At 39.6% G+C, this 27,353-nt stretch overlaps 2 protein-coding genes across 5 annotated transcripts in view; both read left to right on the forward strand.

Annotated features, from left to right (window-relative positions):
- Positions 1-22,949, forward strand: part of CUBN (cubilin) — a 142,519-nt gene extending 119,570 nt beyond the window's left edge. Inside the window, exons 57-67 of the mRNA XM_080581470.1 lie at positions 3,199-3,399; positions 5,516-5,645; positions 6,565-6,782; positions 16,903-17,108; positions 17,978-18,140; positions 18,664-18,872; positions 19,566-19,713; positions 19,830-20,011; positions 21,097-21,262; positions 21,993-22,228; positions 22,632-22,949. Of these exons, the coding sequence (XP_080437596.1) occupies positions 3,199-3,399; positions 5,516-5,645; positions 6,565-6,782; positions 16,903-17,108; positions 17,978-18,140; positions 18,664-18,872; positions 19,566-19,713; positions 19,830-20,011; positions 21,097-21,262; positions 21,993-22,228; positions 22,632-22,739 (1,967 nt within the window). The 3' untranslated portion in view covers positions 22,740-22,949. The remainder of the gene's footprint in view (positions 1-3,198; positions 3,400-5,515; positions 5,646-6,564; positions 6,783-16,902; positions 17,109-17,977; positions 18,141-18,663; positions 18,873-19,565; positions 19,714-19,829; positions 20,012-21,096; positions 21,263-21,992; positions 22,229-22,631) is intronic.
- Positions 22,950-25,735: 2,786 nt separating this feature from the next.
- The window catches only part of RSU1 (Ras suppressor protein 1), a 100,868-nt gene continuing 99,250 nt past the window's right edge, over positions 25,736-27,353 (forward strand). For 2 of the 4 annotated variants that reach the window (XR_013947055.1, XM_080581471.1), the window contains exon 1: positions 25,736-25,890. Coding sequence is in view for 3 of the 4 variants with exons in the window: in XM_080581471.1 (XP_080437597.1) it covers positions 25,873-25,890 (18 nt within the window). In the remaining variant the exon portion in view is untranslated. The remainder of the gene's footprint in view (positions 25,891-27,353) is intronic. The other 2 variants (XM_080581474.1, XM_080581472.1) reach the window with 2 other exon arrangements.

Raw genomic sequence — 27,353 nt, forward strand, 5'->3', positions numbered from 1 at the left:
ATCTAACATTAGAATTAGTCATAAAACTTTATCTATATTTAGTCATATCTAGGAAATAATTAATCACATCCTTCTGTTGTTTGTAGTCATTGTTCAGATGAAATTCCTTACAAATGTAGCTCCAGGATAGGTAGTGTATTATTAAATGGCTGTGATATTCTTCTGGTACAAGATCCAATAAAGTCTGAGTTCCAAACGTTGGAAAATTAGGGGAAATGGATGTGGGCCTCCTCCAATATCTGCTTTTAGAATTCTGTAGTATTTACTCTCTGTCCATACAAAGCAACAGCATTGTGTGGATACCATGTCAACCTGAAAAAATGTTTTAATAACTTTTTTGTTTAAACAAACAAACAAAAAAAAGCAAATGTAATTTTGCAATCTAGATATGGTCACAGCTTCATTGTGGAGTCACCTGTATCTGCTTTCTGAGGTGTTACTAGGCAATTCTGAAAATAGACGTTTTGCAATAGATTATTTTGAAAGACACATATATTATATACATATATATACATATATATGAAAGACATAGGTAAAAGACATGTAATTCCTTGCTTTCAAAATTGCATCTTGTGCTATGTAGGTGGTTAATATATTGCATAGGACTATACATCTATGTTAATGACTCTCCTACATCAGTAATTAATATTTCTATTACCATAAATCCCAGATGCTACAGTTGTCAACCAAACCCTCATTATTTTAAGTTTTTTGAACATTAAATGAAAGAAGGGTTCTGCCCCAATGCAAAATGAAACAGAATCTATGACTATAGACAGAAAAATTGGAAGAAGACATTGTTTTTAGTGATCAGAAAGTTAGGCGCCTAAACGCGGTCAAGGTCTTATCGCTGGTATCATATCAAAGAAATTATTTTTTGCAGAATAATGAGACTGGTCTGAACTTTTTACTAATAAATTCCTGCTAAATGGAAAAGAGAGAACACAAAGTCATATTTCAAAATGTAAGGACAACTGAAGCTTTTATCATGTGACCTTTGAATTCAGGAGTCAATGTATCAGTGCTGAGAGGTACCAAGAGATGATAAATAGAGAGGAGATAGACAATAAAAAGGCCTTGAATGCAAATAAGTGCAGAAATTTAAAGAGAGAGGGACATATTCACAACATCAGGCCAAGTAATTGATCTCTGCAGTAGTATTTGGAAAAAATATTGGCAAGGCTAGTGAGCAAATGGTACAGTAGCCATGCTGGAAAATCACTGTTTCCTGGGTGAGAGCCACAGGCACGCAGGAGGATAGGAAAGAGTGTATCTTTATGATAATAACTGGACGAATATCTTGACAATATTTACATCTAACCTGGATGCGAAGACCAAGAGAGATCCAAATCATACATGTGGATCTAATCAGGCCAGGCAAAATGATGAGGCTGTCCAGAAAGAAAATGCCAGAGAAGTCGAGGAGAGAAAAAAAAGCTCTCCTATTGGAGGTTCTGTTCAGAGACAAAAGTAAAAAAATAAAAAAAAATAGTATGAACAGAAAGAGGCCTGGAGGAGGGAAGAAGACCTATGTGGTTATAAACATAGAACCAGTAGTTTTATCTGCCCTTGTAAATGAGATTATACAGCGCTAATGTGGAGATAAAGAGAGGACAACAGGAGAGGAGATGCCTCATTGAATTTTCATGGATGTATTAGGAAAGAGAATACAGTAATACCAGAAGGATGAGCAAAAACTCTTAATAGGCAAGGTTTTATGAAGAAGAACAGAGCTGGCTATGCGGAAAATGCCTGTCAGCTCAAAGAGGATGTGGGTCTGACATCTGGCTAAGAAAAGATCTCTGGAGACTCATGAAAACAGTTCCATTGTAGTGCAAGGGGCAGAAATTGGACTAGAAATTATCTAAGATAGAATTAGAGGAAATGAACCACAGAGAAGTATTGCTGCTGATGTGCTGAGTATGTTCAGAGGCTGGGAGTATGACATGAGGAGATAGGATAAAGGAACCTGAGGGTGGGGAATTTACAGAATAATGCATTTTAGTATGATAAGAAATTAAGCAAAAGTGTGAGCAAGAGTATAGAGAACAGGATAGAGATCAAACAATTATCCTGCCCACCAGGATTCAGAGATCATAAGTGATATTGACCCAAACAAGGACGATTCAAAGCCAGAAATTAAGCCTTTTGCCTGCAGTCCCATGTCAACCATCTTATTCTTTCCAGTGCAGCAACTCAAAATAACTTGTGATGGGTATTATGGACCTTTGCTTTGCTGAGAAATCCATTTCTCATCATGCCTTTCTCCAAAATGTTTTCAGAAAGAGATCTGAGTTGCTTTCTCAAATCTTTCCCGTTCTTAAATTCTGCTTGTCTCTGTTTCATTTTTTTACATTTCTTCATATTTTAAAATTGATTATGTTTTTAATTATATCACATTATCAAGTGTTCTCATAGTAGGGCAGGATATGGAGAACATTTTTACTTACTTTGTAATTAATGATATAATCAGCTTTCTGATACAGCTGGTTGTTTTTATCTTAGTAACTCTAATCAGAGACAGACTAGTGCTATATAACACTTTTGGCATATTTCTAAAGCACATTAGAATACATGGTCTTCATTGAGAGCAGAAAGAATTTTTAAATTAAAATTCCAGAGACCATCTACAACACATCTTTCTGCTTGCATTACTCTGTCATTACTGTGAAACAGAATGATCGCTCCATTCCTTTCTGTCTTCTTGTTCAATAGAAGTCACCCGGTTTTCTACAGCGCTTGGACAATCTGCAGGAATCACTCCTCTGCACCAGTAGGCACAGTGTCTCCTGATAAACGTAGATAATTCCTGATTAATCCTTTGCAGTTAAAATAACTGCCCCATTGCTGCTAACAGATCACTAAACATGACAACTTTACTTCGATAAACACGTGACAACCCAGCTTCCATTACGCTTGTAAATGATGAAGCAAAAAGTAAGAAAACTCCCAGGGTGCGTTGAATGAGACCAATCCAAAGCTTTATAGACAAGGTCTCTTTGCCTTGTTCTCCCTCAGTTTTTCTGCATCTTAAAATAAGGCATTTACTTTCTCAGAAAGCAAATGAGATCTTGAGATCCTGGAATGGAAAGTAATATAAAATTTAATTCTTATCCTGTGTGAGGCCTGTGTACTCGCAGCTCAATAAGTCACAAGAAAAATATGTTGCTAATACTTCTGTATTATGTATCCATGCAGTCCCGGCACTCTTGAGCAGAATTTGTCTTTATGATGGAGTAAGCATCTTCAGCGGGACCAGGGTTACTGCACACCCTGTCATCACGCTCTGTGGTAATGAGCTCCCTGACACAGTCAGTGTCTTTGGACCTATGCTGCTCAACTTCTACACCGACTCACACATTACAGGCTTTGGATTCCAGGCAAGATACAGAACAATTGGTAAGTAGCCAGTGCCCTGTGCTTGGCTGGTGGAGCTATTCAGGCTGGATGATGGTTCAGTGTAGAAAACATTGTACCTTATGAAAAGGAATATGAACCGTTTGGGCAGTTTTTTTTCTCTCTCTCTCTTTTCCTTTTTTTTTTTTTTTTTTAGTAAGGTTCAAGGAGAGTTAATGTGAAGTTCATTTAAAATATTCTATAGCATACAGGAGGCTGGCTTGATTCTCAGTTCTGCTAAAACTACATTATACAATGTGGAAACCAGAAAAGGATCTCTAAACTGAGCCATCTATATGCCCCCACTTGATAATCCTGTTACAGTGCCAGTTATTAATGTAAATAATAATTGCGGTTTAGATACATTTTTTCTTTCTGAAGATTTTTTTTAACCAAAGCTTCTTGTCTTTCACATGAGATCTCCTTTTTTTAAACAAATGTGTATTAGAAAAAAAAAATCCAGCTGAGTTTAGTATTTACATCTGCACAAATATAAATATCACAAGAGCTTAAATTTATTTTCAAAACAATTAGCAATATTTTCTAGGTTTAATTTGAAGAGACACTACTTTGATTTTTGAAAGTCATTTCATTTTCTAACTGCAGAGAAAAGGATGAGCTCTTAACTGTGGTATTTCCCTTAATATGTTCCTCATGTTTAAAGCCACAACAAAACCCATAAGGTTAAATACTTTATACAAAATGAAGGGCCTGATATAGCTAAGAGAGAGAGAATGGCAGTGAAAGATGACAATGTGCTGTTATTCATGGAAAAAGACCTTCACAGCACACTAAAGTCAGTTGCTGCTATCTGACTTGTGACTTCTGACATTTGAGAAATATGACTGCAGCCTTATTAGCTTGTTGCTGTATACAAAGCAGATTCTGGCAATTAACATTCCTCTTCCCTCTGGTTGTATTGTTTGCTGGGGAAAAAAATGGAAAAGGCTTCCCCCTCCTAGTGTAGAATAATGCTGATTCTTTATCCTCCCGGCTCCTGTCCTTTATCTGCCAATGCTGCAGGCTGCCAGCCAGAGTGCGGCCGAGGAACCAGGGGCTCTGTATCCAGCAGCACCCTGTATGGGACCGCCTTTGTTAAGATGGTGGCCTGGGCAATGGCATGTCCTTTAAAACATGAAAAGCTGTGTGTGTGGCTTTGAGCTATTTATCAACAGGATGCAGGGAAGCCTTTTTTTATTTTATTTTATTTTTCCAAGTTAAGATTATAAAATAAAGGCTGAAGCTAACAATGGAGATTAGAGTTGGTTTTATATTGGTTTTTGTTCCCTCAAGCACTGAAGCTGGGAACAAACATTATCCCACATCCTGGCCTCATCAGCACCCATGGTGTGAAACCCCGAGAAGCCAAGCAGTGCCCTCAGTTCGCAGGCGCAGAGTTTGACTTGTTCTGCAGGCAGACAGCAGGCATGCAGCTGGCGAGCCCCAGCACAGGGCAAGGTGGGGAACAGTCTCCAGGTTTAGTGACACCTGGGGACTCCTCTCTGCCTTTCTGCACAGAACAGATGGTACGGTGACACCCCAGCCCTGCAGGGAGGTGGAAGGATAATGAGACTGTCTACAATTATTCCAGAAAAGGCAGGGGTAAAGCATTGTGTGCAATTATGGCTGCTTCTGTGTCAGTGACAACGCTTCAGAAGCTTCCATGGGGCCAGGATTTGAAAGAGGGAATTTCTTTGACCATATATCAGCCACGTTTCTCTTCAGAAGCTAGAATGGATGCAGAGCTCCTCCACACATACCTGATTTACCCTGCTGCATGGGGCACCTCCCCAACCCACCGCTCCCTGGTCCTACTACAGCACACTTGAAATCGGGCTCAGTCCTCAACTGCTCAAACATAGTCATTGCTATTTAGTATGGACCAACAGTTACCTGTAACTTTGATACTGACTCTAGTCTTCTGCTGAAGAGCATGACTTGATAGATATCTCTGCATTTCACATTTTTAGGCATGACAGCAAAGACCGCCCCTAATTTGTCAAAGGCTTTTCCTTGCTTATGGCTAAAAGAGGACTAACAGAAGTTCCTGCAAGAACTATGAAAATTAGGACCAAGCTGGTATTCAGACACTGATAGCTTTTTCCTGTTTCCCCTACAGTTTGCGGTGGCACTTTCAATGGCTCTGTTGGTGTTATCAGCAGCCCAGCCCATTCAGTTCTAGATTATCACAACAACATGAACTGCTCATACTACGTCACTGTCGGAAACGGCAAAGCAGTGGCCCTCAAGTACGTAACCAAAATGTAGCTTGGCATCGATGGGACAGGGTGGTCTCTGATTTCAATTAAAACCAGTAATTATTGACAATTTTCTCTCTGTCTTTTGTTTTCTAAGGAGAAAGATGAACTAAAATAAGAAATGGCCACTGAAGCCACCTTTATCAGGATCCCTTACATCTTTCTCTGTAATTTGTTATGTGCAAAGCATCATCATAACTGTAGCTTCTCACTTTGGTTAGCAAGAGGATTGAGAAATTGTAAAAATACAGCTCGTGCTTAGTTAAATTCTGTCAGCCTTTAGCAGTTATGAGCCTGCGATGAGTTTATATATGAAAAAAAATTAATTCTATTAGAAGGCTGGTACTCACAGCCCCAGTAATAATACCCAGCCAGAAAAAGTGTACTTCTGAGAGTGTGCTGTCCTGCCTAAAACAGAGATGGGCTGCCACAAAATGTTGCTACTGAGAAATTAAACGATAGGTGCATTCTGCTGCCAGATATATGCTGACTGTGAATTCAGAGACAATTAAGCAGTAGACCCAGCTGGCCTGCACTGTGAGCCTTCATTTTACATGCCTTTCTCATGCTCAGGGAAATTGCAGGGTAAGCAATCTGCAGAAGTGACAGAGGGTATATTTGCACAGGGGAGATCTGCTTCTTCACAAAAAGCCAAGGTGTGCTAACAGCTTGCCTTGAAGAGGCCCAGTGGGTGAGGGTGATTATTTCTTTGAGGCTGGCTGGCTGGAGTGTTTTGCCATGCAGTTAACAGTTCTGCTCGCTTGTTTTCCGAAGAGCAATGTCTTGTGGTACCTGTTTATGTATGGCTTTGACCATTGCTATTACTTGTGCTTTCCTTAAGCCCTAAAAACACATAGCACAGGAATAGAAATGAAAGTGTGATATCTAATGCTCCAAGTGTACTTTACAGATTCAACAGCTTCCAGCTTGAAATATCTCCCTCCTGCTACAAAGATTACGTGGCTGTATATGACGGCTCAGACACCCATGCTCCTCTTCTTGGGAAATTCTGTGGGTCAGAACTGCCTCCGAATATTAAGAGCTCCACTAACAAATTGTTCCTGGTGTTTAATACGGACTTCTCTGGATCGGGCAGGGGATGGAAAGCATCGTTCAGGGAGACCTTAGGTAAGAATATTATCAGACTCATAATCCCAGCAGTCTGCTGGTAAGTAATTTCCTTTGGTTGCTTTCAGCACCTTTCAGCTGCAATGGTCTCACTCACTAAGGGTGCTGGAAGCAGAAAAATGTTTCTGAACAAAAGACAAACACTATGGGATCCCCTGCATTCCAGACTTGGTTCTGAACGGATTAATTTTACTTTTTGGTAACTTTTTCTTGCCTCTTTGAAGGCACATACATTTCTTGGGTGACTGAAGGCTTAACAGCACCCAAAGTTATCTCTTTTGGTGAAAATCTGGCAATACTTGAGAACTCTCATTCTTCAATGTTGAAAGGTTGGTTGTGTGCTAAAAATGCCTCCTTTCCATCTATCCTTCATTGCCATTTCCTTGAAGTTCATCTCACAACTTTTTAATAATTAAACAGTTAAGATTAGTTAAGATTGGGGTTCCCCCCAGGCACCACTGTGCTGATCTCGGCTGGTTTGGGAGATCTATCAGGTTAGCTGGCCCCCAAATAAATGGGATCATAGTGAGAAGGCACGGATGTTAAATGTTTTGAATGGACACAAGAGTGAGAGGCAAAGGATGATTATTTCTCTATAACAGGTTTAAGCCTAGTGGTCTATTCTCAAGATCAAATTTTAAAAGGATTTTTTTACCTTCTTATAACATCTGAATTGTTTAAGGATGATAAGCAACAAATTTTTATTACATGTAAATTGATTTCATGTCATCACTTCTAGTTTCTTGTGTAATTAACTCAATGTTTTTGTGATTTAGAAAGAGGTAATTGTCTGGTTTAAAAAGCTGGCACTCAGACAGCTCAGAATGAAAGGCCTTTGTAGCAGGACAAACATAGTCTTCTGCTGAGTCATTGAATCCCCTCCCAACCCCTCGCCAGCAACTTTCTCATTTGATACAGTCTAAGAAAGTATTTACAGATAAGGAAAATAACTGGTTCTACAGTCTTTGCCAAAAAAAATATTCCCACAGAACTTCATGGTTGTTACTATTATTAACTCTTCTTTTGCTTGACTCAAAGAAGTTGCTACAATAATCTTTCAGACCACTCTTGTGGACTCTTATTTCAAGTAACATAATGTTGCCTCATAGTGTTGCTGTCTATAAACCCTTAGGTATCAGTTGTCTCCACAGCCTGGCTTTGTGCTTCCAGGGTGACATCATAAGGAACTCCCCAAGCTCTTGCTCTTCCTGTTGGCACGTTGTCAATTTTTTTTAGCCACTGACTGCTGATTTATTTGTATTACTTGCCAGAGATTCTGCTTAAGCACACGACAGAACACACGCCAAACTGTCCGAATCAATACCATTCCTGATTATTTGCCAGAGTGAGGAGAAGACTTTTATTATTAACCTCTGACACCTACCAGTCTAATTTTTGCAGGCTCACAAGGAAAGGGAGGTTGTGATGTTGCAGGACTTACTCAGGAGCAATGAAGTTGCAAACTGGAAAAAAATGGCCATGTGGAGATGTGGGTTGTGTGACGAAGAGTCCTTGGTGATGAGGTACTTAATGTTAGGTCTCTTCTCCTCTGTGGGAAGCAAGCCACAGGGACTAAACCACGCAGCCTGTAGGAAAGATCCTGGCAGTCCCATGCTAGTATGGGGTGGCCAAAAAGAAGAAAAGTATAATATAATAGGAAAAAATGAGTCATAGTCCTATAAAAATGTGCAGTTTGACTTGTCTGAGGAATAGAGCCAGGAAAATTTGTGGCACATCTTTGTAATACAAGGTCTGAGATTCTGCTTCAAATGAAAGCAAATAAAACCATGAAGATCGAAGAGCCTGTTGTTCTAAATGCTGCTTTAGAGAAGCTCTGTCAAAAGATAAAACCCGTGTGGTTTTGTCAGAGTACAAATGCAATCAGATGACAATTAATAATGATAAATCTCTTGGATAAGGAAGATGGTATCTGCAGAGAGAAAACAAGCCTCATTCTCTCTTGGATGACAATGAGCACATTATTCTGCAGTTACCCTAGGGAAGCACAACAGGATAACGTAATTATTGCACTCTGCTTAATGTTGTGAGTGACCCTGATTATGTATTGGAAAGATGCAAGCAGAAACAGTAAACCCATTTGTAGCAAACCGAACTATTTCCTTTCTTCACAAGCTCTTCCAGTTTTTTTTGTGATCAGGCTTCTCTCAAGGGTACTGCCAAAATCCAGGGCTAAGCAGTGTTCATCTCTTGCAAATTTTACTACTGGGGAGTCAATCTGATAGCCATTGCAGTGGGAGGAAAGACAGAAGATGAAACAGGAAACTCAAAGAATCCTAGCAAGACCTACAGTAACCAGGCATTCAAAGAGTTAAACCCTGACATTTGTGTAGAAAAAAATCTCGGCTTTAATTAAAGCAGTATGTTTGCACCACTGATCCTGCACCCACTAGAGTATTGAAGGTCCCTCACTAGTCAGAAAAGGGAAACTCACAGAAAGTATGAAATAGTATTAATTTGGCTGTGTGGCAATATATCACCTTTTCTCTCAGATGTCTTTTCATACCAATATACTTTCACCACGCCACTCCATATGCTGTGCAATGTATTGCTGAATGCACATTGCACAGCCAGCGTTCTTTGCCATAAGTGACTCTGTGACATGGGGCATTTGACGCCGGGGACTATATGGACCTCGGTGCAATTCTGGGGGTCTGTAATCATAGAATCGTAGATTTCACCTTCCCTGCTGCTAAGTTTGGATGCTTACCAGCCTCACCTCTTGAATCACTGGACGTGCTCTCTGACTGAGCTGGTGAACTGGGCTGACTAGAGGATCCCAGCCTGCTGCCAGTGTTAGATTTGTGGAAGGAAAGACTCCTTCTCTTACCACTGACCTTTTTTCTGCCTTTGTTTACAGTCTGTAAAAGGAGAATTATACCTCCTTTCTACCGTGAGTGTGTGCTCCTTCAGGCGATCAATAAAAGGATGAGAAGAGATAAATCAATACCAGCTTAAGGCATTTGGTTACACGAAATGTCTCTGTGAAGGAAGAAGAGCTAAGATCTCTCCCCAAAGGACAAGGTCTGCATGTACGGAGCTTGTGACTTGGCCAAAGATCTCCTGATTATTCTGATTATTTCTCCAGCTCTAAGGGGAGACCTGATCTTTTCAGCTGACCTTGGCTGGCAGGGTCGGAGCCTGCACATACCTCTGCCACACGTGCCGTGGCAGCGGGGACTTTGTGCTTTGGTGATAAATAGAGCTTCTGTCAAGTCCCATCCAGCAGGAGGGTGACCCTCTCACCCCAATTGGTGATCCCTCCAAGGCTTATGATACCAAGGCTGAGAAGACATATAAGGATTTTTTTTTTCTTATTATTTTAAAGAGTCAGCAACCCCCTTTCAGGAGATGTATCTGTGGCCTTACTAACAGCACATCGTTTCAGCTTGGTAGCTCTCCGTGCTTGTGTATATAGCCCCATTGTCTCAGTAATGAAAAATATATCACATTCTAAGCCATCAGAGCATGGTCTAAGGGGTTTCTGAAAGGCACGTCTGCTCGCTGAGGCTGTTTGAGGAAGCCACAGGAATTTTCAAGAAGCAAGGTGTTAGACATGGTTAGATAAGTGGGCTGGGTCAGAAAGCTCTTCCTGAGCTTTCTTCACACAGGCAAAAGGAAAACGGAGCTGGGACTGCTGGGGAAGGTGGGTAGAGAAGGTCAGGAAGATTGCCTGCTTTTTCTCTGCAGCCCTAAATCCTGCTTGACTTCAAGCTCTAGCCAGCTCCTCCCCCTCCCCCTTTTTATGCTCTCTCTTGGGAGCAGGCAGGAAAAGTTCACGTTTAAATTTTGTGAAAAAGCAGTACGGTGTACTGTATTAACTACCAATGTCACCACTTGTTTGCATTACCTTGGGGCTTACGAGCTCATGGGCCATGATCCTGCTGCACTAGGTGCTGCATGGACAGAATAAAGCAACAATTTGCTGTCAGAAAGAGCTTATGATTTAAACACAAGACAAGTTAAAACAGATGGATATAGACAGGCAAGAAGAATAGGGTGACAACAATGAGAAAACTAGTGTTGTGTAGGCTCTAGGGCAAAAGAAATGCCTCCAAAACCCTTGGCAACCATTAGGCTGTTAAAAAGCAAAGGAGTCCTTAAATACCCCATCCTCTGAAAGGGAGACTGGGAGCCTGCTCTTAGTCTCATTGTCCTCAGTTTGCCTTTTTTTTTCCCTCAAGGATCCCTCAGTCCTTCTTATTCAAATGAGTATTTCTGAATATTAATCATTTTACACAGAAAAAACAAATATCACAAGCCAGTAGATTGTAGAAGAAAAATAGTTGGGAAAAGAAATTCTCATTTCATATACTAGAAAAATGCATGAATAGGAAACTTACATGAATTACCTAGAATGCATATTATGGAATTAAGGTGATAATCTATATGCTTTTCTTCCTGACAAAGTGCTCTGTAACTTACCTGATAAATTACCCGGAGGTTTCTGTCTTCCTTTATTCTATTAGCTGTGTATTAAATTACTTGTTTCCTGTTTGGAATACAATACACTAAGTGTCTGTCACTAATGGGTTCACTGTTATGCTTACCCCCAGTGAAATTAAAGTGTACTTTAAAAAAAGGATATAGGAGATTTTTCATAGCATTTTTATGCTATTTTATTCTTTCATCAAGAACAACAAAATCTTAGTATAGGTCTGAGTCCAATTCTGCCTTGCAAACTGAAATTTTGGCTTAGTCTTTGTTCAGTTTCTAGGTGCAGATTTCCGGCAATGCTCAGCATGCACAGTTCCCAGTCATTTTATTTGTGTTGTTCAGAATCACTGAAAAAAAAAACCACCAGTTGTGAGTGGGTAATGAAAGGTATAAAATATTGGTTTGGTCATTTTGCTGCATAGGTGGGGGTTAGGTGTTCTTTTGTGAGTCATCTCTAAACTTACACCACCAGCAGTAATTCATGGCACCGATCTATGTAAATAACGTTGGCACCTGCTGTCGGTGGCACCAGTGACCTGTAGCGACAACGGCAGTTATTGCCTGTCAGGTGGGAAAGCACTGCACAGCCGACTCTCAGGTTTATTAGGAATTCTTCTCCCTCCTACAAAAAAAAATAAATCTTAGAAGAATGTGTCCTTGACTGTGGCATGTGAGTGCTGTTGCTGAATTCAGCGTGTTTTCTCATGCCTTTGGAAAAGCAGCAGTGCCTGGCAGAGCTTTCACAGCCCATTAGGACTGGTTTCCAGAGGTGTATCTCGAGATATCCAGTCTGGCCTCTGGTGTTGCGGAGGGGCTGGCTGAGAAGCAAATCGCTTGCAATTCACAAATATTCTCACAAAACTTTCTTTGGGCTTTTAATTCACACAATATTTTACCAAATATATGACACAGATATTTCACAGTTCAGATTCATTACATTGTCATGGCTTAACTATGATTAGCTTAGTATATTAAAATAGTGACTCAGTTCTGGTTAATAATATCTTCTCTTGATCTTATTATAGTCTATAAAAATATCAACATCCTTAACAAGCTCAGAATAGCTGTTTATAAGACAGTCACAATTCCTGGACTATTTCTAAATGTATTTTGTGGCTCAAATCTATGTTAAAAAATATGCATCAGTATGCATCAGCTTGAAATCAGACTAAATTTAGAAAGTATTTGCTGTCTCTTCAATATCTCTGAAAAAAATACATCTGTTGAGCTAAGGACTGTCTACATACGCCTCTCAGAAATGTCACGTATTTAATGTCTGTGACATTTCTTCTCCCAAAGCAAAGTAAATAGAAGTGGTTCACATACTCAATGACTTCTTCAGCTGAAAATCTGTGCTCCGGTGCATACAAACAAAGGGTGAGGAGACATTTCTGATTCACATTGTAAGAGAGATCTGCAAAATGCCTGGGCAACTGTGATGCCAACAAGTACGTTAATGTGGTATTAGAAAGTATCAGACTGAGGCCAGACTGCCTGTCTGCCTCTAGTCTCCTAGACAAGCATCAAGGAGATGTATGGGATGGTACATATATTACAGTTTTGCAGAACTAGGGTGGGTTTGGCCAGAGCATGTCTGGACTTACGTTTGGGATCAGCTAAAAAGTCTAAAAACTTAAGAATATGAACTTTGTCTGAGTGCATTTATGAAATCCTGCAAATCAGGAGTTGTGGGCTTTGCAGTCCTAGTGTCACAGCTGGTACCACTGCCATGCCATCACATCAATGGAAACGCCCTTCTGTTTAGAGGCCAGGCTGAGGGCTGGGAACAGCCCTCTGCATTCAGGTCTCCTCCCAGCTGCTGCAGGCGCTGTGGTCAGGGCTGGCCCCACTCTCAGGGCCCTACAGCGCTGTAGGCCCACTGCCTACACAAAGTCACGGTGCCTGTACAGGGGCTGCCAAACACACCGACCTCAAAATCTCAGCTCGCAAAGGTTTACCAACCCTCGGTATCAGCCATGAGATGAAGAATGACAGATGATTCCTCCCTCCATCCCAACGTAGTTCCTACTGTTTGAAGGCCAAATCCAAGCAAGCCATGAGCTAGTTACTGCAGCCATGGTCCAGCCACTCCTCTGCACTGGAAATAAAACCTGTCAGGAATGAAGCATTAGTCTTGGCAGAGTTAATCCTTGCTTATTCTGATTTTTAATTCAGATCAGCCAGAAGCCCAGAATTCCCAGGGATCCTTTTAGGTGAGATCAGATGTGATTCAGAAACCTGGAAGAGGGGTTGAAGCAGAACGAGGAGGGTACTTCAAACTTTGCTGTCTTCTGGTGCACGTCTGTGGGGCTCTTTTAGTAAAAGGAGAAGGATGGCAAAATTAGTTCGATTTGTTTTGAAATGCCATTGGTTTAGCTGTTTCCAATAGACTTAAAACTGCTCGGTAGGTTCCGTTTCATTGCATCTATACCTGTACAAATGAACCTTACCCCTGACTGTGCTTCAAAGGCAGGCAGCTTCAAAGATCTATCTTCATCTTGGTTCTGTGTCTAGAGGATGTAGATCTTAGAGAAACATGTGCTTGCTCTCTGCTGTAATTATTTTTATTTGCCGTAGGGAACCTGCAGTTCCTTCTTTTCTGAATGGTCCCTCAGCCTTTTAGTTTCATTAATGCTTCCCACCAAAAGCAATTAATGATGACAGTGTGTGCCCTAGTTCTGATAATTTGTGTTCTCTGGCAAGCTGTGTATGAGGAGGACAGGATTGCAATCTGATTTATGATGACCTTACGATTTTTATTTTAAATAAGAAACCAGAGACTGAAACAACACAGTCATCTGTCTGCACCCTTCCCCCCCCCCCCCCCCCCAATTGTTCTGTAAGGTACATTTCTCATTTTTGTCATGGTTAGCTTTTAATATCTAAGAGGCTATTCTACCAATTAACAGACTTCTCAGTCTCAGATTTTGCCTAAATTTTAGTTGTGTTTTTTCTGTCTGCGTTAGCCAACAATGATATCATTTCATCGATGATCACAACAAGCTGGATAGCTATTGGTTGGCCTTCTTACTCAAAAGCAGTGACAATTTTTAAAAAGATGAGGTGCTTTTTTTTAAAAAAAAGCTAAAAAGCAGTGCAATTGGATTTCTTTTTTTACAGTGAGTTTTCTCCTGCTAAGTAACTGGCTCTTCTTTTACTTGTGGGTGTTCCCCTGATCTGCACACATTCACTGTTCTGTGACTTGTAGTGGCTGCAACCAGATGTAAAGTTGATCAGTAATGAAAAACACCATAACAGATTCTTCAACAGGGGCTGCTCTTTTTTTTGGCTTGATGCAGGGCTACGTGATACCTCGTCAGCTTCCAGTCCAGTCGTTATTTATAATGGTACCGTCCTCTAACCATTTGAAAGTCCTGGCTGAGCAGGCTAAGCATTGTGAATGCTAACGATGAAACCTCATTTTTATTAACTGTAAATCATACTTTTAGTTATTTATCTCCGCTTTGATGCTTTTAATGGCTATACTCACTAGAGCTATTTTTCTTATAATGAGGCTTCAGTGTGTTTCTCTGTCAGGTCCTGTTTATGTGCTATACACACGTGGCTTACCCACATCTGTATTTGTTGTCATTTGAACTGTCCTTATAGCTGCACAGCTAGCTGTGAAGTGCACCATTGCAAAGGTCCAGACATCTGATACCCAAAAAAAGGACAATCCAGCAGCTGTGACAGCTTTCCTGTTGCGTTGCTCTGTGGCAATTCTCTGATTCCTTTTGCAACGTTCTGGCTGGCATGTTTGCAACTCTAACCATGAAAAGGGTGAAGGGCAGCTCTGTAAGACGGTCTGACCCATATATCACTGAAGATTCAATATTGCAATGCTGGAGGGACAGACTATGATCTATGCCTAATGATTATATGCTTAATGGCATGCTTAGTGGATGGTGTCCAAAACGCTGAGCAGGAAGTGGCTCCAACAAGACTGCTTCAGGAAGACTGAATAAATCATCCAGAAGGGTGAACCCAGAGAAACATATAATGAAATTGCATTCTTAGGGCCCAGGCACCCTCCTGTCTGACATTTTGCTCCTTCCTAAGGATATTTGTAAGAACATGATTTATTGGTCACATTTCCCCCCCTGTTGCTCTCAGCTCCTGCAGCCGCATCGGAGTTAACACTAACACTTCTCCATTTCTGTGACTTCACTGCTAGAACAGCCCACAATAGTGGACTGCAGTCTATTAATTCCTGACTTTTTCACTTTGTAGTAAGTTTCTTCTGTTCATTTTTAGCTATAGCAAAAGCTTAAGTCTCATGCTATTAAGATTTTGGTTTTAAGCAAACTTCTTTTTAGGGTGGAGTCTTTCCGGCTTTGGTTAGTAGCACAAGATGACATTTATCCTTAGTCACTCTGTTTTAACCATTGCAATTTTGCAAGATAGGGCTGTCTCTAACCCGTGGTTACTGATGCAATCTTGACACTTGGATGCTGATTTTAGACCAGGGGAATCTTTTGTAATATTGTAGCTTAAGTAGTGTGTCGTTTTATATGACTGGAGATATATCAGTGGGTCGAGGTTAAGTTACACGTCAGCCAGATAGGCATTTTTACACGCAGAGCTGAAATTCCCCAGTGTTCGTGTTGCTGTATCTTCTTCTGATAATCTGATTCTTCCAAAAGGATTCACCACAGGAGAGACCGGGCTGCTTGCAGTCACCACTTCACCCCATGCAGTTCACAAACGCTCTTTCTCAGGCTCACAAGGAAGAGCGTGAGCCGTACTTTATTGGGATTCCTGAGATAAATAAGTGGCCAGGAAAGTGGCCATAGAAACCGGGGAAGGAAGCATAAACTAAACAAACTGATAAGGGCTGCTAACCCAGTTCTACCTCTGGAAACTACAAATGAAAAAGTTGTTAAAATCCCTTCAAATAGTCCATATTTTTTGTTTGTTTGTAGTTAGATGCAATAAGAGGGTTCTGATCTTCTAGTAACTGGTTTTATCTGAAAGTCATTTCTAAGTCATGTGACTAAAAACATTATAGGGTTCAAATTTTCACAGCGAGGTGCTCTGGCTGGGACTGAGCTCTCTATGTGGTATCCAAATGAAAAGCAGCCTGCTTTTCAGAGGGGTTGTAAGTCCCTGCAAAGTAAAACACTTCCAGAAATGAGTCACTTTTAGCTAGATTCCTGAATATGAGGCTGGGCCCCAGTGTTAGGCTGCCAAATTCAATCCTGACAGAACGAGGCTGGATCGCAAAAACAAGGGACTTAATTTTTAGATAGATTTTCCAAGTCAACAAGTCAGTGCCCCCTACTGTCCAAGTGCTCTTACTAATATGTAGGAATTACATTAAAATGTCTTCTAACCACTATTTTTCTACTTAATTTCTGTCCTCTGTCTTCTTACAGTCCCTTTTAAAAAAATCTGTAGCTACATTTTCAAAGTGGATACTGCTTTTATATTCAGGAAGAGACTTGAGCCCTTCTTAGTTCGCTCTAACCTATCTAACTGGGATTCATATCTACCTAACAGATTCATATCTGTTTGTGTTGAAAGCCTTTTATAATTAAAATAGCTGCTGTGAGACAGGGCTGTAAAATTCTATAGCACAGACAAAGCTGCTATGTTGACATTCAAGTTCTGAAGATTAATTAAAGTGCCAGGAATTGCTTTTAAAAAGCTTCTGCTTCTTCATCAGGACCTCAGAACGGCTGTGGTGGCTACTTGCCATACTCAGCTTATAGCTTTGGCTCTCCAGTCTCCAACGTGAGCAGAAGATACGAGAAAAATCTGGACTGTGTGTGGATCATAACTGCACCTGGAAACAAGCTGATCAACCTCACCTTCACCTCATTTGTGCTCGAAGCACAGTCCGCTCAGACTTGCCGATATGATTATGTCAAAGTAAGATAGCTGTGTGTTTTAACAAGAAACTGTCAGTGAGATACGATCCACTATCCTCTCCATGAGGCTAAAACTTAATTAATAGAAAATGGCCTTACGAAGAAATTCAATTGCTTAATATAATTACAGGTTTTTGGTAGGTTAGATTACAATGCCAGATGACATCCTGCTTTTTTTGAAAACCAATAAGAATTTTAATATTATTATGGGTACAAGCTTCTGTTCTTAGACTACCTATATAAATGAATATTTATTTCACAGAATAGAAACAGAACAAAAGTAAGCGCTTTGAAAGTAATCGTGAATATTTATTATGATACCAAATTGCTTGAAAAAACTTTAATTTCTAAAATTTTGAATAAATAAGTCTTGATGCTAAACGCTTACATGTGAAAGCTACTTTCCTGGAGATGAGTATGTAAAACATTGGCTAGATGGTAGAATGCTGCTAAATAAGATCCTCCAAAGCGTGTTACAGATCCTGTTGAGCATTAGAAGTGTTCAGTAACATGAGGAATGAATTCTACATTTTGGTGAATAAAAACAGCCTTTCTCATTGAAAAGTGCTTTGAGATTCCATCTAAGAAAGAACACAGAACCCCAAATTAAAACAGAATAAAATTTTGATGGATTTGCTAAGACAGGACCAGAATGTTCCATAATGAGATTTGCACTATCCAACAGAACGAGTTAATATGGCAGTGAATAATTGTAGTCATCAAGAACATCCTGTTAGAGCACAGGAGCACCTAATGTGCTTTCAAGTAAGAGAAACTGCAATGTCAAGAGGGGTCAGAAAATTTTATTTCTATTTATTTGTGGGTTTTGTGCCTAAACTATTAGTATGTTATATACTTTTCTTATTTCAGCTGTATGATGGAGATAATGAAAATGCCAATTTAGTTGGCACATTCTGTGGATCTACAGTGCCAGCTCCTTTTCTTTCTACCAGTAATTCCTTGACTGTGAAATTTGTCACAGACAGTTCTGTGGAAAGGGAGGGTTTCAATGCTACCTACATCACAGTGGATCGTAAGTATACAGATATACATATATATATATATATTGTTGTGACTCTTTTGTGGAAATATATATTTAAATAATAAATCATTAACATTTTCTTCAGATACAGGACCCAGGGAAGGGCAAAGACAGTCCATAGTATAGTGCTACAGAACATCTATAAGCAAGCTAAAAGCAGCACTGCTAGACCTCCGTGCAATTCTCTGGTCTTGGCTGGTTGTGGGGTGCCTGCCAGTCTGGAGAGCAAAACAGGAAAGCTCTATCATGGACTGTTAATAAATACACTGATATTACAGTGAAAAAGCATTTATTTTAATTTTACGACATACATTGATGCAGTATTTAGAATGTGTTCTACTTAATTTTTTTTCTTCTAGAGAGTCATAGGTATATACAATACATACAAATTATATACATACATTGTATATATACAAAAGGATATTGTCCAGTATAGTTTTGTTTAATAAATAAACATTCTTCCCCACTTGGAAAGGTTTTCAGTCTATGACACATTTATTACTATTTTAAACAGGACCGTGTGGAGGAATATATAATGCGACTTCTACCTCCCTGTCCGCAATGTCTCCTCACTTCCCTGGTGAATATCCACCATTTACCTTCTGTACGTGGGTCATTGATGCCCCTCCACAGCAGCAAGTCAGAGTGGTGGTAGAGGCCTTCCACCTTCATTCCAGCCAGGACTGCTCTCAGAACTACCTAGAGCTCCAGGACTCCCCAGCGGTATGAAATTTACAGTTGATACCATGCCCGATTCGCATTCAGCTCCCCTCACTCTTTGGAAAGAGGGGAAGAACTCCCCTCTTTAGATTAGTAATAGGTTAGTTGATGATTCTGTGTGAAGAGTATGAGCAAAGCATTAAGCACTATGCCCCACTTGAGGTGTGTCAGCTGGTACGGTGACTTCATGGAAGCACACTTACACATTGAGTATAACCTAGTAAGTATTACATAATTTTTCACAGTTGCACCAAGTAGTAGAGCTGCCAGACTTAACACCCAGGAAGTATTGCCCAACAACAAGCTTTCATAAACTAATTAAACTTCTCCCATCCAAGAACCATAATAAAATGAGTATTCATGCCAAGAAGAGTGTTTGTAGAAAGCACTAGGAAAAAAAAATGACACGCACACAAAAACCACAACTGCTTATGTCCCTTGTATTACATTATTCTGAACTTTCTTTCATCGTTTCTTACTTTGTCATGAAGATAGCTATTACATTTGATTTGCTTCACACCATAATCAAACATAAAAGGTTGAGACATTAATAAATGATTTCCATGGTAGTTTTAAAATGTGATTGCATATCTGGTATAGAAAGTGCTAAAAGATCTGTTCACCTAAAGTTTTGTAAGTAGAAAACCAAGTCGTACCCCTGTGTAGAAGTAATTTGTGATATGTATTGAATTCCAGCACAGCCAAGGATCAGCCCATAGATTCTGCGGCACTGACACTTTTCCAGTCCCTGAATTTTATTCTCATGATCGCACTGCTATTGTGACTTTCAAGTCAGATGAATATAGGATTAATAATGGAGTCAGATTTACCTATCAAGCTACAGGTAAGCTTGAAGAATTGTTGAAAAAATCTACCTACCATTCTCTTTGTTGATTCCATACAGTGAAAAGCAATACAAAGGTCTGCAAGGCTTACATATATTTGTCTTTCTTTCTCTAGGTTGCAGCAGAGAGTATAACCAGCCATTTGGTTACCTGAAGAGCCCTGGGTGGCCTGGTCGTCACCCCAATAATATGGATTGTTCCATTGTTCTGAGAGCTCCCCAGAATCACACCATTTCTCTCTTTTTCCATGCTTTCAGTTTGGAGGACAGCATCCAGTGTTCACATGACTTCCTAGAGGTATTAAGCCTGTATATCTATTTTGTGGGCCTAAATCAAATTCTGCTGAAGTCAAAGGACATTACTAGTCTTGGATCAAGTATGATCTGAACTGATATCAGGAATATACTATATTGCTACAGTTTTATGGTGAAAAATACTGAGGTACTATAGTAAGAGGTTAAACAACACACACTATATTAAGTCTAAAACCAATAAATAAATACTTTTGCTGTTAGCCAACTCATCTTTACCTAGCTCATGTTGATGTTACCCAGTTACAGAGCAAACTGGGATAGTTTTCATCTAATATTAACACCTGTGCATGAATGGAAAGCCTTAAGTCTGAGTACTTTTATTCCAGTAGCAGATTCCATCTCCTTGTTATGTTTCTTTATTAAAAAAAAAAAAAAAAAAAGGAGAGAGGTAATACAAATGTATGCTACTTGCAAAGGTACCTTGTATCAATAAAAAGCGTATCATCCTGCACAATACTTACTCTGTCCTTTCATGCTTGTTGAAGTTTTCCCTATTCAATAGTTGGATTACAAAAATCAGATATCTGTGGCAGAATCCCCATTTAGTTCTCCTTTAATACCCTCTTTACTGTCTCAAGAAATGGATCTAAACTCCAGCATTATTGGAGCTCAAAAAAAACATCATCTTAATTCTGAGCTACATAATATGAACTGTGTCTTTATGTGACCAGGGAAAATAATAGTCTGCAGGGTAAAGTATTAATCTTTTCATCTGAAATATTAACATTTCAGATGAAAATTAAAACATGGACTTGAATTTCAAAAGCACATCTTAGCTACTAGCCAAGTAATTTTTATTATTCAGGAGATACACCACACCATAAAATTTAGCTACCAGTTGCTGATGATACTTGTTCTGTGCAATTGCTTACAAAGCTCAGACAGGCTGGCTAATAGTCTCTTTTTCTTTCTATGTAAGGATATAGAGTAGGAAAAATAAAAGTATTTAAATGACAATTATGCAAGTCTATACATATTTTGTGCTGTGCTTGCATCACTGTATAATTGTAGTTGTGTATAATTGGTACAGGGATTTAATGTTGACAATGTTTTTTTTGCCCCTTGAAGATCAGAAATGGGAGCGATGTGCAATCACCACTGCTTGGCAGGTTCTGTGGAAACATTGTACCCAGTCCCATCTTCCCCAAAAATCATGTTGTCTACCTTCGTTTCAAGAGTGATATTTCAGTGGCACGTGATGGGTATGAAATCACTTGGACCTCATCATCAAGTGGTAAGGCTGTAATAACAAAGTAATTCCATTAAGCAGTTGTACACAGAAGGAAAACATAGAATGATGGAATCCAGCCAGCTCAGGTGGGGCCTTGACTTACCAACATCTAAGGCTTTCCCAAGCACGCATAGCCGACCCTAATTTCTCTAATTAGCAACCTCAGAGGATATGGTTCACTTAAGCTGGAGATCTACATCTTTCACCAAGAGGTCAGAAAATACAAGGAACATCTATCCTGGGACCACAGAGTAGTTAGTGGTGGTGGTAGTGACTCAATCTACTTTATTAGTAGTTCATTTGTGATAGGCTGTAGGATCTAGGCACTGCTAAGCCTGAAGAGGACTGACGCTTGCCTCAGGAAAAAAACATATCTATAATGCTGTGTAGTGACTGGGTGATAGACCTAGTCACAAACAGCATGTGAAATGGGAATGAATAGCTGGATGACATAGTTTGCCCTTGACACTAACTTACTGGAGTGCGCTTAAGACCATCAGCAAAGCACTGCAGAGTAACCTTACAGTATGTCTGATGCCCATTCCGTATTCTTCTCAGGCTGCTGAAGCTAGAGCCTCAGTTTTGTCTCGTTGCAATAATGTTGTTATCCAAACGCACTGTTCCAGTTCACAGTGTCTCTCTGTATTTCAGTGCTGCTACTAATACTGTACTACATTGTGTAGTATCTTGTAAAACTAAGTCTTCTAAGCTAATTAACTGCGTCCATTTCCAGGATGTGGAGGAACATTATACGGCAGCACTGGCACGTTTGCTAGTCCCAGCTACCCTGCGACTTACCAGAACAACACTGACTGTGAGTGGGCCATTACTGCGCCCAAGGGACGAATTGTCACAGTGAACTTTGATTTCATCAGCATCGATGACCCAGGGGATTGCAGTAACAACTATCTGATCCTTTACAATGGGCCAGATGCCAGCTATCCCCCCGCTGGGCCATACTGTGGGATGGTATGTATTCCCTACTGTCTGTGACCCTGTAACTGGTTAAAATTAATCTTTACTGTGTCATAATTAAGATCGTTTCCCTAATTTTGGCATGAATTCCATACAAACTAGTGGAAGTGAAAGCGTAAGGCTTCTGTGGCATCTCAGCTTTTCAATACAGACCTTACAGTGACATCTAGTGGGTGGTATCATCAAGCCTTTTTTTCTCTGAATTTAGTTGATGTGTTTGTGATTTAAATATTTTTAACACCCTATGGAAGAAATGCAACAGCAATATCTAGCACAGACCTGAGGTCCCTTCCACTCTCTGATTGGATTAGTACCTCAGCTTTAACATTATGATTGGCTTTTTCTCAGAATCTTGCTGTCAGGTAAAGCTTTTCATTCTTCTTGTCTTTAATTTTAGGATACAAACATTGCTCCATTCACTGCTACATCTCATCAAGTCTATATAAAATTTCATGCCGAATATGTGACTTTACCATCAGGATTCCAGTTGAGTTGGAGGAGCTAGAACGTCACATAAGAAATACTTTACTGTTCCTTGCTATACTGAGGACACTTTAGATCATAAAATATGTTTGAAATCCAGTTATGATAATTGCAACTGAAGTAAGGCCTTTTAAAGATTACTGTAAGTACAGCTGTTATGAATTTTAAAGTTCTGTCCGAAAAATGTAATCTTTCATTGTACTGAGAATAAATTATCTACCTAACTGTGAAAGTGAGTTTTTGCCAGTTTTGAATCATATTTTTATGTTCTTCTATACCATTTCAAACGCTTTTGTAAATGTGCAAAAAGTTTTACAGTTAAGGCTATAAAAAGTTAATTATCCAGGAAGCCAGGATAAAGCTTAAACACAAAATATTCAATGTGAAATTGTTAAGAGGAGCTAAGATACAAAGTTGTCTTTAATTAGTTCTGCAGAGTTATGTGTTTTTGTCCCAAGCATCTTTATAAATCATAGAATCGTATAATCATTTAGGTTAGAAAAGACCTTCAAGATCTTCAAGTCCAACTGCGCTAGTTAAATGTTAGCTAGTTTTATTTGAACTAGAATAAAATCAGACATTGCTAAAATACGGCCCCTGTCCTACAGCCATTTACACAGATAACTTTGTTGAAGACCCTTCTCTTATACTGCACATTGGGTGGAAGAACCTGACTGAATAAAGTACTCAGGCATTCACTAAAGCTTAACACAGCAAAGATGTGTTGTGTTACTAAACCATAACCACATCAAGAAGTAATGTCAGAGCCTGTTCAATACGCACGCATCTCTGTGATTATATTTACTGGGTTAGATCGCTAAGCTTCCAAATCTCTTTTACAACTGAATTTAAAAACTTGTGAGACTTTGAGCAACCATGTCACCTTCCTAGACAACTTGTGGGCCACTTCCTAGACATTTATAAAACATACAACTTCAGAATAGGGCAAATATAAAAATATCGATTGACTTTTTACTAACATTATTGTGCCGCTGCCCCAGGCTAACACACATCATATGTAACAAATGTTGTTGTTGGGGTGTACAGAGGACACTGGTTCACACAGTGAAATGAATTCCTTCAAGTGATTGTTGCAGTAAATGATGATAAGTGACATTGTAATTATTAATGGCAGTTCTAACAAAATCTCAGAATTCTTTGAAGATTTCCTAGTGAATGCCAAAAAAAAAGGCGTAATTCTACAAACAAACAAAACTTAATAGTCGGAGAGAAGATATTCTGGTTAAAATACAATCCAGAAAACACAAAACAGACAAGAAGGGCAAAAACGTAGATGACACAATATAAAATTCAAGATATTTAAAATTCAGGAACGATCTGATTATGTTGTAGAGAGAGAGACCTGGCCAAGCAGACTAGATGTATGACAGCATTTTAGAATTTTCCAAGTACTAAGAAAAATCTAGCTTAGGTACAGACAATATGCTTGCTAACATGCTACAGTACAACATGGAAAAAGGAGAAATATCTGTATTTCTATCAAACCAGGAGACAGATATGTCCTCTTGACCTGCAGGCAGAACAGGAAATTACTCTAATATGGGAAGACACAAAAGAACATGTAGTGGAATTTTACATTAGCAGCCCAGAAAACTTTTGTTCAAGACTCCAGCCAAACTGATTTCATGTTAGTAATCAAGGGACAATGCAATCTTTGTCCCTAAATTTATTAAAAACGCCGTAAAAGGGATCGCAGGCAGTAAGACAATAATGTCATCTGAACTGCCTGGAGATGAATCACAGATGAAGCTACAAAACAAGCTCTGGCTATAGGAACTCGTAAGACAATGCAAATACAGTCAAGCACGGCTTCAGCTGTTTGCCGAGATCAGGAAGGGGTTTACTCCTCCTAGTGGATGGCTGCATCATGGGACTTCACGTGCATCCATCGTGGTTTTGACCTTCCTATGAATCATTGTGGGGTTCATGCAGTTCGTGCAGGGCAGAGTCCCCTCAGAATCTGGTTGCTGTCTCTTGCTGCTAGGTGGATGGTCACAGAAGCATCAGATTTTAGGCAAGAATAAGCCTGGCAAGAACACTGTATTTTTTATTATTATTTAATTATTTCACCAGCCTGCTGCTCAGCTCACCTGGAAGCCGTAGCTGGACTGGAAGGGCATCTCTCACCCAAACAGCTCCTGCTGCTGCAGGGCTGGCAGTGCTTTGCAGTGCATTCCCTTCCCTTATGGACAATCAGTTCTTAGGCTAAACCTTGGTCTTGCCAAGAGCACGTCAGAGCATAAACTGACCAACATAACAGAAACCTGTACATGGTTTTAATGAACGAAGTTCATTAGTGGCTTATTGCAACTGATAGCAGTCGCACATCCTACAGTTTATTTGACACAAAGCTTGTTTCCCTGAGGAGACCGCTGTCCCGCAGGCCGGCCAGACAAGGCTGGCCCACCTGTTACTCTGCGCGATATTTAGATTCGATCTCGTGCCCTGTGGTGTGCGTGAGGCCAGCTCTGGCAATGCAACCTTTGGCCTGAAGCTCCTCAGGGGGACTGCGGTTAAACTGACGAGTGTGTTGAAACCTGTTGTTCAAAAAGTTTGGTTTTGTGAAAAATCACGTTTCGTTTTAAAGCGGGTGAAATGCTTTCTGACAGTTTCTTGATACAGATAAAATACTTGGCCTTGGTATGACTTTCAGTCATAACACCAAATTTTATAGAATCATTGAACTGCAGAAAAAAAGAATGAAGAACATGATGAATGAAAGGAAGAGAAAATTGTACGATTAATTTATTTTTTGTTAATCTAATAATAATTAGTGCTTGGTGCATCTTTAGATGTTACAACTACTCTATATCTCTGCATAATTTTATTTACACGTGAGGAAAATTCATGAGCTTCTTTATAGAAAATGAAAGTCCAGCAGAGAATTCATGTCCACAAAGACTGTTGAATAAAGCTTCTGGTACAAAGTTCAATTGATCTGGCCCAACTGACTCTCGCCAAAAATAGTCAAAGTCTAAAATTAGAGTAAATTATCAAACCCATTCTTTCAAAAAAAACAGGAACAAAGTAACCCGCTACTGTCCTCTAACATCTTATATGAGGAACCACGAGAGAAATACCACTGCAGAACTATTAAAGTGAAGGTCCTTAAAGGAGAGAGCTCTTGCTAAGCCATGTTTCTGTCTTGGAAGGTAAGTCATTTAAAATGCTTTAAAATGAACGCACGGCAAAAGCAAACAACTGAACATTTATTTTTTAATATTCTGAAAAAAATCTGTTAGTTTTAGTGTAGAGTTCAGAAGAAAAAAATCTGTGTTTAATAAGATTTATGGCTTTGTTTCACAATACTGCCAGGAATATCTTTGCTTTTATGTCTTTGCATGTTGCTGCCTATTTTATAGATCAAGCCATAGCTGTGAATACCGCATGTCTGCCTTATAATACCTGCATGGCTACAAACCTCCCTGCTGTAAATGACACTGCACAGATAATGAACGTGCGTTTTCACTTTCTAGAGCCTGCATTTTTTTAACTGACGTGTAAATCTTCTGGATGTTACCATATCTATTTATTGTTCCATAAAGACATTATTTAGGAGGCAGTAATATATGAATGGCGAAAAGACTAAGATTTGAAGAATAAGCACTAAAATGTCCATAACAGTATTTTTGAATTGCCCTTCCCTTGTGGTGGGGCTATTCTTGATAAACAAAAATTGAGAAGTAATAACAGAATGAGATCGTTAGGGCTACAGGTACTTGAATTAAAGGAGACAGAAGATGTACAGCTACAGTGCTAGAAAACATGGTGCTGGTCAATTTAAAACATTCGCCAGTTGTAGTTACATTTACAAAGCATTTTGGCTGAAAGACAGTTTTCAGTTGGCTCATAAAGCAAAGGAGGAGGTGTCCCAGTTTCCCACAGTAACTCAAGATAAGCATCCTAGGCACCAGAATTGAGATTTTTCTTGTAATTATTTTTCTGTCAGCTGCCAAACTAAAACCACAGAATTATTTGGCAGTCCTGATTAAAAGGAAACGTAGTAAGAATTAATAGCATTGACTACTGTACAAAATAACAATAGCAACAATACAGGATTGCTAACAAATAAATGCTTTAAATTAAATTATCCGATAATAAAAATAGAGTCCAAATTCTAGAAGTTTGCTTTTATAAGGCAAAGATCAGCAAATAAATAGTGTGCCAGTCATCACACCGAATTACTCTAATTTTTGTGGATAAATTTCTAGCAGCAATGCCTAGCAATATACAAATGTTTTTGCCGGCACATGTTGCTGTTGTGTTGTTTTGAATACACACAACCCCTGCATTAAAACTGATTAAAATTGATTTTTTTTTTTTTTGAAAATAGAAGGGTATCTATTTCTTTATTTATTTATTTTTCTGGATAGTACAGTGAGACACAAGTAAGTTCACTCTGGAGAAGCCAGCACTGTGAGCTCAACAGCCATGCATTTGGGAAGGTCTCCAGCTGGCCAGCCTGTAGCTAGGGGTACAGAGGGAGCTGGGGATACTTGGGGTCAGGGGGGTTAAGGAAGAATTGGATATGCTGAGGTGCCAGGGGACAAGAGAGGAGATAGAGGGTTACTGCAGGGGCACAGGCCCTCTTCAGGAAATTAGCCTTCATCAGTAC

Source organism: Anser brachyrhynchus, assembly GCF_964034855.1.
Source record: "Anser brachyrhynchus genome assembly, chromosome: 2".
NCBI classification, from domain to species: domain Eukaryota; kingdom Metazoa; phylum Chordata; class Aves; order Anseriformes; family Anatidae; genus Anser; species Anser brachyrhynchus.